We start from the raw sequence: 16328 nt of genomic DNA on the forward strand, positions 1-16328 counted from the left end.
ATCACTCACGAATATAAATTATTGATATTTTAAAAGAAAAATATGTTTACTCATTTACTTGGTGTAGGGTATTATATGGTCGGGCTTGACCGACCATACTTTCTTACTTTTTTAATTTTAAAACTGCGATTTTAAAAGAAAATTATAATGAAAATGGCCAACTCAAAGAGTGTGAGTCTACAGAATATGATAAAATCGGAAAACCCAAGATCAATTTGTTTGTGATGTCTTATAAAATACGCGAACTATTTTTTAGAATTTGTGAAGAATGTGTTACCTTTATTATTTCAGAATTGCAAATCATTACTATTTTATATTTGTAGATCCTTCGCAAATGCATACCGGACTATGTGCCCAAGGATTTATTAATTTCTGGAGAAAAAGCCTTCAAATCCTGGGAATCTCTAATACGTGAAACATATAGTAAAAATGACTATGTAAAACAACGTACTCCTAGACAAACAGCCAAAGAAGATATTTGTCTATATGCCCATTTGACCTGGCCCATGATGTTTTCACGATTTATCGAAGCAGTACGTACCTCAGGTCCCAAACTTTTATCCGACCAAATAGTAATAGCGATCAACTCTAATGGCGTTTACTTTGTGGATGAAATGGAACAGGTTTTGGCTGAACTTACTTATGCCGAAATATCAAAAATTTACTCGGAAATAGATCCAAACTCTAACATAGATATTTTACATGTTGATACGGTGCAAAAGGAAAATTTCACTTTCAAATGTTACGAAGCTAAGGATGTCCAGGAATTGATAGAGTTTATGTGTGAAAATATTAAAGTGAGATCGAAATATGTTATGGCTATGGAAGATTTTAAACCCGATGATAGTTTGTTGGAATCAAAACAATGTTTGTTTTTACTGCGAGGAGATCTTCTGCAATTGGACAATGGTGTCACGGGCTCTCATATAATGGAGGCAACTAATCAGCAGTGGTTTAAGGGTATTTGTAATAATGAAAAGGGAGAGTTCCCGGGAAAGGCAGTAACAGTGTTGGCTTGTCTTGCAAAGCCATCAGAGAAGATCATAAAAATCTATAAAGATTTAAGTACTGAAGCACCCACAAAACCAATGAGATCTAAATATAATACCATACAGAGAAAGAAAATGCATAATTTGAAGAAATTTGCAGAGGAACATTTTAGAAGCAATTTGAGTGCTCGGAGAGGCTCTACGAATGGCCTGCATAGTATACGTTCCGATAGTGATGAACTATGGCGTCATTCTCGTAATTTGCTAAAGGCTCCTCTACTTAAACAACTACAGCATGAAGTAGAACTATTTGAATTGGCAGTCATAATGTTTCAGAATATATTAAAGGTGAATCAACTTAAAATTCTAGTTTTTTTTTACATTTTTTTAACAACATTCTTTAACTCTAATAGTATATGGGTGATATACCCAGTGGAAAACAGCCCACCAATACAGATTTTATATTCAAGCCATGTTTGGAGCATGAACAATTAAGAGATGAATTATATTGTCAATTAATGAAACAACTAACTGATAATAATGCCAATTATAGTGAAGAGAGAGGTTGGGATTTAATGTATTTGGCTGCGGGTATAACGTTTCCCTCTGGAGCTGTTATGAAAGAATTATTAGAGTTCTTAAGAACTAGACCTCATGTGCTGGCAGCTGAATCTTTGAAAAGGGTAAAACGTACTCTGGCCAATGGTCAGAGGAAATATCCTCCTTATATTATAGAAGTTGAAGGTATACAACATCGTTTTATGCATATTTATCATAAGGTAAAAGAATAAGTTAATTTTGAATATTAGACAGTTAAATACAACAAATATCTTCTAACATTTTCATAGATCTATTTTCCTGACAATACTGTGGAAGCTTTTGAAATTGAATCATTTACCCGAGGCTTGGACTTAGCCAAGACCATTGGTTTACGTTTGAAACTGAAGTCTTTGGAAGGTTTTAGTTTGTTTGTCAAGATTGGTGACAAAGCCTTTTCAATACCTGAGAAAGATTTCATTTTCGATTTCATTAATGAACTTATGCAGTGGATTAAACAAAATATGCCCTCCAGATCATTAGATGGCCCTCAGTCCTGCCCCTATCAATTGTATTTTATGAAAAAACTCTGGCTTAACATTACACCCGGCAAAGATCCAAATAGCGATGTGATTTTCCACTATCCCCAAGAAGTACCCAAATATTTGGCGGGCTATTATAAAATCTCTAAAGAATTGGCGGTGAAATTATCTTCGCTGATATATATAGCCGAATATGGTCAGAATTTTATGCCATTGCAGAAACCCCATGAAATATTAAAACTCATTATACCGGATGATATTTTGCCAATAATGAAATCTCAAGAATGGAAAACCCAATTAGTGAATCAGGTTAAGGACTTGCTATTGAGTAGTGTGGAGGGTAGCTCAGCTAAGGAAAGGTTCCTGATGTTGTTGGCAGCCCAGGAAATGTTTGGTTCCACGTTCTTTGCGGCCAAGCAAACCAATGATGACAGTATGCCTGAATTAATATATTTGGCTATAAATCGTAAAGGTTTCCATGTTATAGATCCTTTAACAAAGGTAACCTAGGATGATTTAATATATTGTTCTTATTTAGATATTTATTATATTGCTACTTATTTACAGAATACCTTGCAGTCCTACAATTACAGTGAATTAAGTTTTTGGAGTTCCGGCAATACCTATTTTCACATACGTTTTGGCAATATGATTGGAGCCTCCAAACTGCTGTGTTCCACTACCCAGGGTTATAAAATCGATAACTTACTTTCTTCTTATATTAACTATTTAAATGATAAGCAATAAATTTTAATTGAAATAAAGTCTTTACTTTAATAATTTCAATAATTTACAGACATTTACAAATAATTCAATTCTTTGGATTTGCCAATCAAAGCAATCATACCGGCCATTAGCTCCTCACAATTTGGCAAAATTTGCACGGGTGGCAAGACAAAGCCATAGCGACCCTTGTCACGGTATTCAATGGTGTAGCCAATCTTAACATCCAAAGTATTGAAAACCCAATCTACCGAGGAACCAGAAGCAACATCTAAAATAAAAAGTTAATTATAAAAACCACTGATTTATTTTTTGTTGCAATATATTCCAACTTACATAACACCGAGGAGGTGGAACCGTATCTGTATTCAGTCTTGTAAGCTAAACCAGCAATGGCATCATGGAATGCCTTACCAATGGTTAGAATATCATCATAGTTTTCGGGAAACTCTTCTGCTGTATGACCATAAGGTGACAACAAATATTGGCCGTATGAATGGAAAGACAAATAAATATTAATTTTATCCTTAATGGAAGTAACAAATTTGGCCAAAGCATCAGCTTCTGGTTCAGAGAAAGCCTTGGGACCGGCAAAGGTTTCACTGCAGGGATTGCTGGAGGCACCACCATTAGCCATCCAATGAGAATCAAAGTTACGATTGGCATCGGTACCAATACAAGTGTTTGATTCAACGGGTTGGCGAGTTTTACGCCACATGCGATCCTGTAAAAAAGAAAAAACAGTTAAATTAATATAAATTATTTGTTATCATGAATCTTTCACCAACCTTTTCGTGTGAATAAACAAAACCATCAACATTAAACACCGGAATTATATACCAATCATAACTTTCGGCCAAATTACGCACAGCCTCATCTTGGGACGTCAACAATTGATTGATAAACCAAGTAGCCGTAGCCGAGGTGATCCATTCGCGAGCATGTATATTCGATTCAATGAATATACCAGGATTACCAGCCTTATGGGAAATCTTTATACCACGTATGGTACGATTTTCATAGGATTTTCCCACCTCAAAGCCCTCTGTGACAGTGGGATAAGCTGCCAAAATACCATCCAACCACTGCTCGATTTCATGCAATTGATAATAGCGTGTCCAACCGAATTCCTCACTATCAGCTGATAATTCAGAAGCATTTTCTTCCACATCGATTAATCTAAAATATTTTTATAATTCTATTAATTGCTTATCGTTCTTATCGTTTATTGTTATAAACGAAATTGTGATGATTTATGATTGTTTACTACTGTGTGTACTTAGTCGTACTTACTCTTGAACATTGTTTATCATTAATTCGCTTTTTAAACCATAAACCTTTAGAAGTTGTAGGAAATTTTTAACTTCTTGGGGTTTAACCATAATATGAATTTCTTTGGTGGCCTCATCGTAATCCTTCCAAATGTTGTACTGAAAGTTAAGAGTAGGATAATTATTTTGAGGTTGACTCTAAAATTTAATGGAAAAATAATATTTAAACTAGTAATATTAAATGCATAGTATTTAAGCTAAAGAGTAGCTTACATAACCCCTAATATTGTTACGAAATTGTACTTGAGTTGAAATATAATGATTTTAACGGCTGATTTAAAGCTGCATAATGCTTTCAAATAGCAGTGCCCAAACTTTAACATATCTGTGGGCATTATTAACATTGAATAAAAGCTTTCAGTTGACCATTGATCGTAAGTATGGCAACGCTGTTTGCTGCGACCGTATATTCGAATTCGAATATTCAGTTAAAGAACATTGTAGAAAGTACACCACAGATGGCGTATGTATTAGAAAGCTCTAGACAGTTAAAGAGCAATCTAGAGTGCAGATGGCAGTGTTATAAGTAGTGGCAGAGGTTGCAGTCGTTAGTGAGTTTATCAGAGACGCTTTTCGAATAAACATCAACTGAGTGCCTTAAAGTGTGCTGTGTTTTTCAAGTGAATTCGTGTACATTATAAAGTGTGTGTATTTCTGCGAATTTATAAACGTGTATAAAAAAAATATTGAGTGACTATTTAATTCTGTTGTACATTTTAAAGAGTTGTTACAATTTTCAAACTACTAAACGGCTTTTATTTGCAATCAAAAGTATCCGGTTTATTTAAAGGAAATAAACCAATATTTTGAAAAGGTTAAAACGTAACAATATATAACTCGCAACCACATCTTGCAGTCTTCTCCTATGTTTAGTACTGCAATAGTCGGCAATGCAGTGCACAAAAATATATTACAAAACGGCAAGTTCTGTAAATTTTCTTTTTGATTTTGAATCCATAAATTTGACTAGTGGAAAATATAAGATATACATATTATATATCAACGTATAGGAAATTCTGAATGAATTAGAAAATTTATAAAAGACTTTTTGCAAAAATATGGAAAGAAATGTTAAAATGGTATTAGGGGATATTTGTTTTTTCTTTTGTGTATAAAATCAGGTTTGTTGACCGATTTTAATCATTTGGGGCTTGTATTGTTTGCAACTTTATTTTCTATGCGCGTAGAAAAAATTAAAAAAAAAGTGTAAAATTCGTGCACAATGTTATTATAAGACAATTATGAATGTTCAAGTCATTTTCAGAGGAGAACTAGGGACAAATGTAGCCCGATTTTCGCCATACTTTACAGTATAATTTCAGAGTACTTAGTACTAATTTGTATGTGCGTACAAGAGTGTACTTTGAGTGTACCTTTTATATGTGTTTTATTTGTGTTAAAATTTTTGTTACAATAACAAAACACATGTAAAATTTACACTCTAAGTACACGCTTGTAAGCACATACAATTTTCTGAAAATGAGCGAATTCACTTAATTGTGAATAAATTCGAAAAGACTCCATGAATTTTTATGATCGATATCTCATTTTATTCCTATTTTATTTTATGATCGATATCTCATTTTATTCCTATTACATGTGGCTTTGCGATAAAGTAATAAATCTGAACAATTACTGCCATTTTAGAATTTTCATGATTTTTTTAAAGAAAAAAATTTCATATTTTTACATAAAAAATTTATTTTTTGCTTCAATTTGTTATTATAACTCCGAAACTACTGAGCCGATTGAAACGCGATATATATGTAAAAATTTGTACATAGCATGGGGATAATGTTTTCAAAATTCAATCATTCGAAAGAATAACATTAACTACTCAATTTTATGTATATTGAACAAAAAACTAAAATTATGTGAAAATGAGCGAATTCACTTAATTGTCAATAAATTCGTAAGGAATCACTCGATTGTTATGATCGATATCTCATTTTGTTACTACTATATCTGGCTTTGCGATAAAGAAATAAACCTGAACAATTTCTGCCGTTTGCAATTTTTCATGATTTTTTTGAAGCAAACAAATTTGCTATTTTCACATAAAAAATATATTTTTCTGCTTCAATTTGTTATTATAACTCCGAAACTACTGAGCCGATTAAAACGCAATATATAAATGGATTAAAGGCTACGTAAATCTAAACTTTTTTAAGTTTATTTTAATATTGTCCAACTAGCCCTTTTTGAGTGAACATAAACTATGTGGGGAAACGTCTAAAAAAAATCACAATTTTACAAAAAAACTTCTCCATAGAATTTAAAATTTGGACCATATTTGTACTACTGGAAACAAAATACATCAAAATTGTGTAGTAGTTAAAAAAGCCTTTAATTTTTTTCGATTTGGTGCCCTGTTTTATTAATGTTGAAGTCATTTTCAGAGGAGAACTTGTATGAGGACTAGGGACAATTGTTGCCCGATTTTCGCCATACTTTACAGTATAATTTCAGAGTACTTAGTACTAATTGTTAAAAATTGCCGCATAATCAACATATTCATATATATACTAATGTGGATCTGCGACAAATATGTTGATGAGTTACAAACGAATTGACAAACAATTTGTTCTTATGGGAGAAAATCAAAACTTTTAATTTTTAACTTGTTATTACACCAGAGACACACGGTTGAATTGGATAGAGACAATGAAATTAAATTTTGAAGTCTTTAAATTTAACAAAGTTTTTAAATCCTTTGGCGGTTTTGGTCTATGAATAGGCTAATTGCGATCCTTATCGGTTTCAATTAAGATATATAGCTCAGTATTTTCTTCGGATAATACATTGATAATACATTAATTGTTTTTATAATATTTATTACACTTTTTATTTCAGTTAATTCACCTTTTCACTTATATTTTGAATTATGTTAATTATGGATAATTGCAATTTATTTTCAATATGCAATTTATAAACTTTGCAATCATCGTAACGAATTTTTCCTTTCTCATTTACGGTGGGTTGCTTATTTAAGCTCGCAGCCGAGGCACAAACCACCAGGGTGGCCAATAAATAAATTAAACGCATTACGATGGCTGTTCTAAGCAGCCAGTTCTAAAACAAACTAAACGAATTTCAATAAATTGTCCTCAATTTATAGCATTCTTTTAACCTAAAGCTAATCTATGAAACAATAAAACAAAATAGTCATAAATTTTCTTTTCAAAGCTATTTTTTTTTATTTGGAGTTATAACTTGCTTAACAGTTATTTCAATTTCAGATAACCCAACTGTTCAGATTCTTTCACCAGTGCCATTAAACCAGTCATGGTTTCTTCACAATTAGGTAGAATTTGTACGGGTGGCAAAACAAATCCATATCGGCCAGTATCGCGCATTTCAACAGTATAAGTTATTTTAATGTCCACTTCATTGTAAGCATATTCAATGGTAGCGCCAGAAGCCAAGTCTATAAAGAAAAATATTTTTAATTGTTGTTTGTTAAAGATTTTAGATAAGTCAATGGGTCACTTATCGATTTGTGATACTTAACTATCAGTCATAAAGTTAAGGAAAATAAGTTGATTAAATTTCTGATTAACTGATAAAAAAATAATACTGGAATATTGAATATTACACTATAAGAAAATTCATTCATTAATAATTATGATTCAGTAATACACTCTAAAAAAATGCTAGTAAAATTACCTTGTATTAGAGAGTGATTTGTCCAATATTCCATAATGTAGAATATGGATCACATCCCTTTAAAGAGAAAGTCCAAGCTTCAAATAAAAGCTACTTTTGAAAATGGGTTGGAAAATGGCACTTTTTAAACAAATCGTGGGACAATAAAATAAAAAAAATCAAGAAAAAAATTAATTAAGTAGTTATCCCTTAAATGCATACTGTTGTAATGCAACATAGCATTCGAATGGCTAGTTATTATTGTATCCTGACTACATAATGTTGTTAATTTATGGCAATACCTTTAATTTTCTTCGAAGCTTTTTATTGAGAGTTTGAAGCTTATCAAAGGTAAGGTAAGTATGTATGTATATAAAAAATGGGTTTTACATGTACTAAGTATGTAATTTGTATAGTAATACAGCTAATTTGTTTTAAAAGAAAGCTTTTGTGTTTTTCCTAATTGTTTGATTTTATTTTAGATGCAAATTGAGGAATATCTAGCTAAAATCAATGAAAGAATGGGAGATAGGTCTGATGATAATCTAGAGCAGTGTGATATAGAAGAGAATAAGCTTTTTTACGAAAATCGAGGAGTTTTGTTGCAAAGTCTTGAGGGTCCCTTGGAGAAAGACAACAATGATTTAGAAGAGCCAACAACTGTAAATAAAACCCCTACAACTGACCTAGTTCCATTTCGAGCATATACATTAGGGTGGCCCTTAATAAACGAAAGTTGGATTTTGGCCATTCTTACCCTCCAGTTTGGTGAACATTAGTAAAAAAAATCATCCTGAAAAAATTTTAGGTAAATCGGTTGGGGATAAGACGTGCCGCAAGCCCTCTGAAGTTTTGAGATGCATTTACATGGGGAAAAAAGGAATTTTTTTCAGTTTTTGTAAAAATTTTGCCATTAAAAAATTACTTTTGTAATTTAATTTAAAAGAATCGAAATGTGAACGTAATTGTCGTTATAATGAGATATAAAAAACAGAAATTGGTCGAAAAATGTTAAAGTTATTAAAAATTCGCCAGGCCATTAATGTGTCTCAGGCCACTAGAACAATAAATGTAGGAACAAAATTAACATGTTTTGATAAATATTAAAATAAAAGCTCATTTTTACTTAAAATATGTCCATATTTACTTGTATATGAGTTTTTGTCTTCGTAGGATACCGTTAACCTATTCTTATTTATGAACAACAATTTTTTTAACGTCAGTTTCAAAACTCCATTTTAAAATTTTTAAAAATTTTGTTAAACAAATTTCAGAATTTTTTGATCATCTCATTGGAATTTATTAAGAATATAATAGGGAATAAAAATGTGAAAAAATTATGAAAATATCTCTTATAGTTTTTCCGTACCTGCGATTTAAATTTTGAAATTTTCGAGAAAAACCAATTATTTGGCAATTTTTAGGCCAATGAGCTCTATTTCCTTACTCTTATGAATTTTAAGTAAAACCTATTGAGAATATTATAGTCCAGATAATTCTAAATGTACTCTGAAACTTTTACTAAAATCGGAATACGTTAACCCTTAAATCGTGAAGGTCAAAGGTCAAATTTTTCAATATTTGGAATTTCTCTTGGAAAGATTTCGAAATGTTCGAAATGTTGTATATTTTTGGGCCGATTTTGATGAAATTTAACAACAATATAACACAAAGCCTAATATTTACAAAAACAGCAGAAAAATTTAAATTAACCCAATATAGCACTTGGTGTTAAAATGCCATTAAGCGTTAATATCCATTCGTGTGCTGTTATTATTTCATCAAAATCGGCCCAAAAGTATATAATATTTCGCTATCTCTCCATGAAAAATTCCAAATATTGAAAAATTTTACCTTTGACCTTCACGATTTCAGAGTATATTTTATCTGTACTATAATATTCTGAATAAGTTTTGCTTAAAATTCATAAGAGTAAGAAAATTGAGCTTATTCGCTAAAAAATTGTCAAATAATTGGTTTTTCTCGAAAATTTCAAAATTTAAATCGCAGGTACGGAAAAACTATAAGAGATATTTTCATAATTTTTTCACATTTTTATTCCCTATTATATTCTTAATAAATCTCAATGAAATGATCAAAAAATTCTGAAATTTGTTTAACAAAATTTTTAAAAATTTGAAAATGGAGTTTTGAAACTGCCGTTAAAAAAATTTTATTTTTTTGTTCATACCTAAGAATAGGTTAACGGTACCCTACGAAGACAAAAACTCATATACAAGTAAATATGGACATATTTAAAGTAAAAATGAGCTTTTATTGTAATATTTATCAAAACATGTTAATTTTGTTCCTACATTTATTGTTCTAGTTAATGGCCTGGCGATTTTTTAATAACTTTAACATTTTTTGACCAATTTCTTTTTTTATGTCTCTTTAGAATGACAATTGCGTACATATTTCTATTCTTTTAAATTAAATTGGAAAAGTAATTTTTTAATGGCAAAATTTTTACAAAAACTGAAAAAAATGCTTTTTCCCCATGTAAATGCATCTCAAAACTTCAGAGGGCTTGCGGCACGTCTTAACCCCAACCGATTTACCTAAAATTTTTTCAGGATGATGTTTTTACTAATGTTCACCAAACTGGGGGTGAGAAGGGCCAAAATCCAACTTTCGTTTATTACGGGCCACCCTAATATACATATGTAGGGTCTTGTTTGGAAGGCAAAGAACTTGGCTTTGAATTCCGACCAGACAGCTTTTCTTGGCCACACCACACCCTTCCAGAATTACAAGATAAGAATACTCCCAACGCTATTTTTTTAATTTTCTTTGCATCAGATATCCTTCAGAGAATCGTGGAAGAATCTAATCTTTATTCAGTTCAGAATAGAGGATTTTATCTACTTTTCCTTAATGTATATAACTTTTGACAATTAAAAAATTCATGGAATACTTTTTTGAAAAATATGACAAAAAATTCTTTTTATTGAGTTTTTGCATAGATATAAATTTTTCAAATTGAAATAAAATTTTTATTTATAAATAGTTTTTAATGAAATTTTACACTTATATAGATTTTTTTATAAAAAATGGAAAAATAAAAACAAATTTTGAAATTTATAATCAGGAATACCGCAATTCCCAAAAAAAGTATTGAAAAATTTCAAAAATGGGATATTTTTGTTTTTTGGCTATAATATCCATACCAGGGGCGGGATTATCGGAAGCCTTTACAAAATAATTAAGAACATATTGGGCCATATAAAATGTGTTACTATATTTTGATATCGACTATGGGATTTGAGAATTTTTGCTCTAAATTTGAATTTTACATAAAAAATAGGCGTTATTTTAATGGACCTGGTTCCCTCGGTATCAAAAATTATAAAGCTTTTTTTCATTTAAAATATTTTGTGTAAAATTGGCTTTTAAAAAAGTACAAATTCATTATACAGCTTATTAGAAATTTTTTAGATAACTTAAAAAGAATAAAAGTAGTTTTTTCCCAAAAAAATAGCGAAAAATCGCCTTTTTTAATTTTTTTTAAATTCAAATGCATGTAACTTTGGACTAAGTAACGATTTTTAAACAATTCTTATTTAAATTGATATATACATCTGTTGTTAATCCTATAAAATAAAAATGGAGAAAATCAGGAAATATTTGGAACCGCGATCATCAAAAAACTGGAGTAGGGTGGTTAAAAATGTTGAAAATTTAATTTTCAAAAGCGGATATCTCTTAATCTATAAGAGATAATTGATAGCTACGACGATTTTTTTGAAATCGTAACACAAACGAAGAAATAGGATCATTTTTAAAATTAACCATACCCGAGGTGTCCTACTTTGAGGTCCAGATTCAAAACATAAACTCGAAAACACTTCCCCTTTGCGTGTGTGAAATCGGACTAAGGGTTTAAAAGTTACAGATTTATTTCCCTCTTTTTTTGTCATACCACTGTGCACTGGGCAAGAGAGTGAGCTGTTTCAAATCCGAACAGATTTTGGACCAGTAGGAAATGTCGTCGTCCTTCTAATCAGAGGTTTACCAAAGCATATAAATCATATTAATTACTTCGATAACTTTTACACCTCTGTGCTACTCGTTACTCACCTCGCCAAACAAGGGATCTATAGTTCGAATTAATAGGTGAATTGCAATCTACCTGATCATAAAAGATCTGATGAAAAATCTAATCCCCGTGGAACTTATGAGGAACACTATGACGGTGATGATTTGACAGCAGTTACTTGGAAAGACAACAAGGTTGTCACTTGTATATCTTCCTATGTTGGGGCAGAACCTGTCTCTCTGTGGAACTCTGTGGTTGAAGAAGAAGTCCAGGCAAAAAAATGAGGAACAGTTACATGTTCCGCCTGAAAATTGCGTGAGCGGCTGTTTTAAAATGATTGAGAGCACGGGATATACCCAAACAAAATGTGAGAAAGGCGAAGTAGCCCGTTCTTCAAAAAGACCCATAACTGCTTTAAACGTTTTCAATTATAATTAAATAGTCATTCTGATGTAAATTCATAGTGTTGCAGATATGCCATAGAAAGTTTTTTAACAAATGTCATTAAAACAAAAATAATTTTTCTCTCTATTTTTCCAGCATTAACATGTACTTGTCTGCATAATATATTTTTTCAAAGTGTAAAAGAAAATAACACGTTTTTCGACTTTATCCTTTCTAAAAGACATATTAATGCAGTTGTTACTTTAAAAATACCGTTATTTCAGTAAAACGAAGTGATCGAGAAAAACTATAAGTGTTTCCATACTCTCTGGACTATAGTAAAACAGAATTGCTACTAGAGATCCTCTGCATATTTTTTTCGTTGACTTTTGTATCGCTATGTTCTGTTCTAAACTTGAAAAATATTTGAAAAAATAAAGCTTCTTTTAGGCAACAGACATTTGGCTTGAATTTGGGTTTGCTTTTTACTGGAGAATGGTATTGATTCCACTAAATATAATTCAATTTATTGGCACTAGACTCGAGTCTAGAATTACGCTTGTTTTCAACATTAACCATTAGAGATATTAAAGTTATTTTGTATTGGTTTTTGGTTTGATATCATAAGACTAACAATTATTGGAATTCGATTTTCATACACAACAAAAATGTTGCCGAAATTTATGGGTGAAATGATCGCAGAATAATGTACATACAAACACACTACCAAGTTTTGCAATACTTACACATTGATCCCGCTGATGTTCCATAAGTATATTTCGTAGCATAAGGTAACACTCCCACAGCATCGGCATAAGCTTTAGCAACTTTCATTAAATCCTCATAATTTTCGGGAAGCTCTTCGGTTGTATGACCATAAGGTGACAGCAAAACTTGACTATAACTATGAAAGGCTATAAGTATATTCAATTTATTTTTATTAGCCTGCAAGTAATCAGCTAATCCCTTAATCTCCGGCTCTGAAAAAGCTTTAGGACCTGCATAATCATAATCACAGGGATTGGTAGAAGAACCACCCTCAATACCCCAATATGAATCAAAATTACGATTGCCATCAGTGCCAATGCAGGTTGAATGTGCTATAGGCTGGCGAGTTTTGCGCCATAAACGATCCTTATAAGCAAATGAAACAAAATTAGTAAATTTTCTTTAAAACCAATATATTAAAATTTACCTTTTCATGACTATAAACAAAACCATCAACATTTAAGACAGGAACTATATACCAGTCATAATTCTCCGCCAAATTGCGTACATTTGTATCGCTGGATGTCAACAGTTCATTGATAAACCAGGTGGCCGTAGCTGAAGTAATCCATTCGCGGGCATGTATATTGGCTTCTATGAATATGCCAGGATTTCCTGATTTATAGGAAATTTTAATACCTCTTATTTTGCGGCCCTCATAGGATTGACCAATGACAAATTCTTGAGCCACAGCAGAGTACTTTGACAAGATATTGTCGATAAAAGTTTCAATTTCAGGAAGTTTGTGATAACGTGTCCAAGTAAATTCTGTATTATCTAAACTATCTACAGATTTCTGTTCTTCATTTATTAAACTGAAAATAAAAAATTATTATAATTGTTATTTTAGATAATAAATGATATCTATCAAAGAACTTCTGTATCTATAAAGGTTTTAGAATATAATTATAATTAATAAAAAAGGAATGTTTTCGAATTAACATAATTTTAATACAACAATTTATTAAATCAACAACCATTTGATTTAATTGATATATTCTGGGCCCTTCGGAAATTTGATTTCAACCAACAGACGCTCCTATTTTTTGGTATTATTGAAATTATTCAAATCGTTTCAACTTTTTACATCTAATAAAGTCTAAAACCGCTTATGAGTGCTATCAAATAAAACCTATTACTTTTAAGTGGGCGTGGAATATTTGAATATTTCTGTCGACACTTAAAAATGTGTTTAGTCCAGCGGACATCATTCTCAGAACATCAAGAGCGTCTGATAAATACCGATAAAGTGACATGATATGTCATGCGTTTGTGTGTCAATATGGAAAACACTTAATTTTGCAAGCGTTGAAAGCGACATGATCCCGATTAAGGGAATCAGTTACGTTTTGCCTCATTCTCCTAAACTCTGACCGGTCTATAACACAGTTCAACACGAAAAAAAATAACCATATACGGACACCACTATATGATAAAAGACCAAAAACTGTCTCCCAGTTTTGCCCAAAGTCATGCACTTTTTTATGGGCCCCCAAAGATTTGGGGCCTCGGTGTCATTTCTGCAAAAAAGTTATCATTTTCTCAGGCTCATATCTTGCAAAGAGTTCTTTGCAAGATATGAGCTTTGCCTCTCTGAGGCAAAGCTGTAGCCCTTGTAATAAAGAACAAAATTTCTGAATAAAACAAAAAAACTTCATCTTCAAGTACAATATTGCAAAAAAACTTTAAAAAATTAGATTTTTTTACCTTTTTCCCCTGTTCAGGTCCATAGGTAGCAAACCGTTCAAAATTCAAGGCAACAATCAACTACAAAAAGGTACCTAAGATCTTGATAAAGAACTTTCTGGAACATATTAACTTCCTAGGAATGATCCTTAACGCCGTTTAGGTAGGTCAATATAAGTTAGTAAGAAAAAACTAAAGGAATTAAGTGTTTTGGGCCATAAACTATTAAATTATTATAAACTAAAGCATACTTTTAGGCAGCTTTAAACAAATTTATTTCTAAATTTATTATACCCTACACCACCATAGTGGGGTGGTCTAACACCCACCTTAAAGTATACCGATCGACTTAGAATCCACTAGTCCCACTAGCCTACTAAAAGTCCTTTTGGCCTGAAAAAAGTCGAACAATCGAATACGTTATCCCAAGAAAATCGAAGATGTGTCGAGAATATAATCGTTTAAATGAGCTTTCCACTGATATTAATATAAAATCTTTTGATTAAATGATGAGGAAAAGACAGTGTTTCAATTTCCTTTTACTTTAAAGTTTTCTTAAGCTTACCTTTGCAAATTTGAGATCATTTCATAATTCTCAATACCACGAGCGAAAGTCAAATTTGAAAAGACTGATTGCTGTTTGGGATTGACCATTAAATCAATATGTTCCCTATCTTCGTGCCATATAGAAAGCTGAGAAAATAGATAATTTTTAATTAATAAAAAGTTGCTCGTGAAAATACAGTATTTCAATATAAAAGAAAATGGGTTATTTACCTCCAGATTTGTAGCTAATTGATGTATAACAGCTCTCTGCTCTTTATTAGCAATATTTACTTTATAAACTTTATATCCTTCATAATTTACTTTTTCCTCCTCAATTTTTAGAGAAGCCGCATTAATGATTGTAAAAATTGCAAAAAGTACAAAAAGAGCCTTCATTTTGCCTCAGCGACCTGCAGTTAATTGGCTACTGAATGCAGGTGATTGAGCATTATTTCATTGATGGTTATTAATTCATTTATAAATAAATATAATTTGTGATAAGATTATTGGAAACTAGACTGATGATGTAGAAAAATTAATGATAACATTTTTTGATATTTATTAATCTAAGTAGATAAAGTGTAGAATGGAATAATAATAATTCCTTTTTAAGTCAACAAATACCGGCAAATGACAAAATTGAAGTTAAAGCAATAACAACAATTAGATTCCGTATATAGTACAATTCTTCAAATCGGATTAAAAACAGTCAACAGTTCTTTAAATTCAAAACTTAAACTTGGCTAAACCTCATCTGTAGCCATAGAATCGAAATCGATCGACTCAGAAACACTTTCTGAGTCGACTAGTCCTTCCGTCTGGCTGTCCATGTAAATCTTGTGCGCAAAGTACGGGTAGCAATTTTGAAGATATTTCGACACAATTTGGTACATATAATTTTTTCGATCCAAGGACCAAGCCTATTGAAATGGTCTGAAATCGGTCCATTATATCACCTAGCCCCCATACAAATGTCCTACCGAAATTGAACTTTATCGGTCATAAATGTTTAATTTATATAGATATCTACACAAATTTTGCTGACGAACGGACTATAAGGTATAGGTATAAATCACACGACCTAATTTCATGGTGATCCGTCCATAATTAGTCATAGCTCCCATATAAGGCCATCTTC

At 31.4% G+C, this 16328-nt stretch overlaps 3 protein-coding genes across 3 annotated transcripts in view; 1 reads left to right on the forward strand and 2 right to left on the reverse strand.

The window, feature by feature from the left end:
• Positions 1 to 2834, forward strand: part of Myo28B1 (Myosin 28B1) — a 44923-nt gene extending 42089 nt beyond the window's left edge. Inside the window, exons 10-13 of the mRNA XM_065502229.1 lie at positions 324 to 1337; positions 1403 to 1768; positions 1838 to 2569; positions 2636 to 2834. Coding sequence (XP_065358301.1) covers positions 324 to 1337; positions 1403 to 1768; positions 1838 to 2569; positions 2636 to 2815 — 2292 coding nt within the window. The 3' untranslated portion in view covers positions 2816 to 2834. The remainder of the gene's footprint in view (positions 1 to 323; positions 1338 to 1402; positions 1769 to 1837; positions 2570 to 2635) is intronic.
• LOC135952341 (zinc carboxypeptidase-like) lies at positions 2817 to 7190 on the reverse strand. The gene is made up of 5 exons (XM_065502230.1): positions 6985 to 7190; positions 4085 to 4221; positions 3580 to 3970; positions 3128 to 3515; positions 2817 to 3062 (listed from the first exon to the last, which is right to left on the reverse strand). The coding sequence occupies exons 1-5, from the start codon at positions 7165 to 7167 to the stop codon at positions 2869 to 2871; spliced, it is 1293 nt and encodes a 430-aa protein (XP_065358302.1). The 5' UTR covers positions 7168 to 7190; the 3' UTR covers positions 2817 to 2868.
• A 138-nt stretch (positions 7191 to 7328) lies between these two features.
• Positions 7329 to 15605, reverse strand: LOC135952342 (zinc carboxypeptidase-like). Its single transcript, XM_065502231.1, has 5 exons — positions 15422 to 15605; positions 15210 to 15337; positions 13386 to 13773; positions 12937 to 13324; positions 7329 to 7549 (listed from the first exon to the last, which is right to left on the reverse strand). Exons 1-5 carry the CDS (start codon positions 15584 to 15586, stop codon positions 7347 to 7349), a joined length of 1272 nt encoding a protein of 423 aa, XP_065358303.1. The 5' UTR covers positions 15587 to 15605; the 3' UTR covers positions 7329 to 7346.
• Between the last annotated feature and the right edge of the window lie 723 nt (positions 15606 to 16328).

This window comes from Calliphora vicina, chromosome 2 (genome assembly GCF_958450345.1).
Source record: "Calliphora vicina chromosome 2, idCalVici1.1, whole genome shotgun sequence".
Taxonomy (NCBI): Eukaryota; Metazoa; Arthropoda; class Insecta; order Diptera; family Calliphoridae; genus Calliphora; species Calliphora vicina.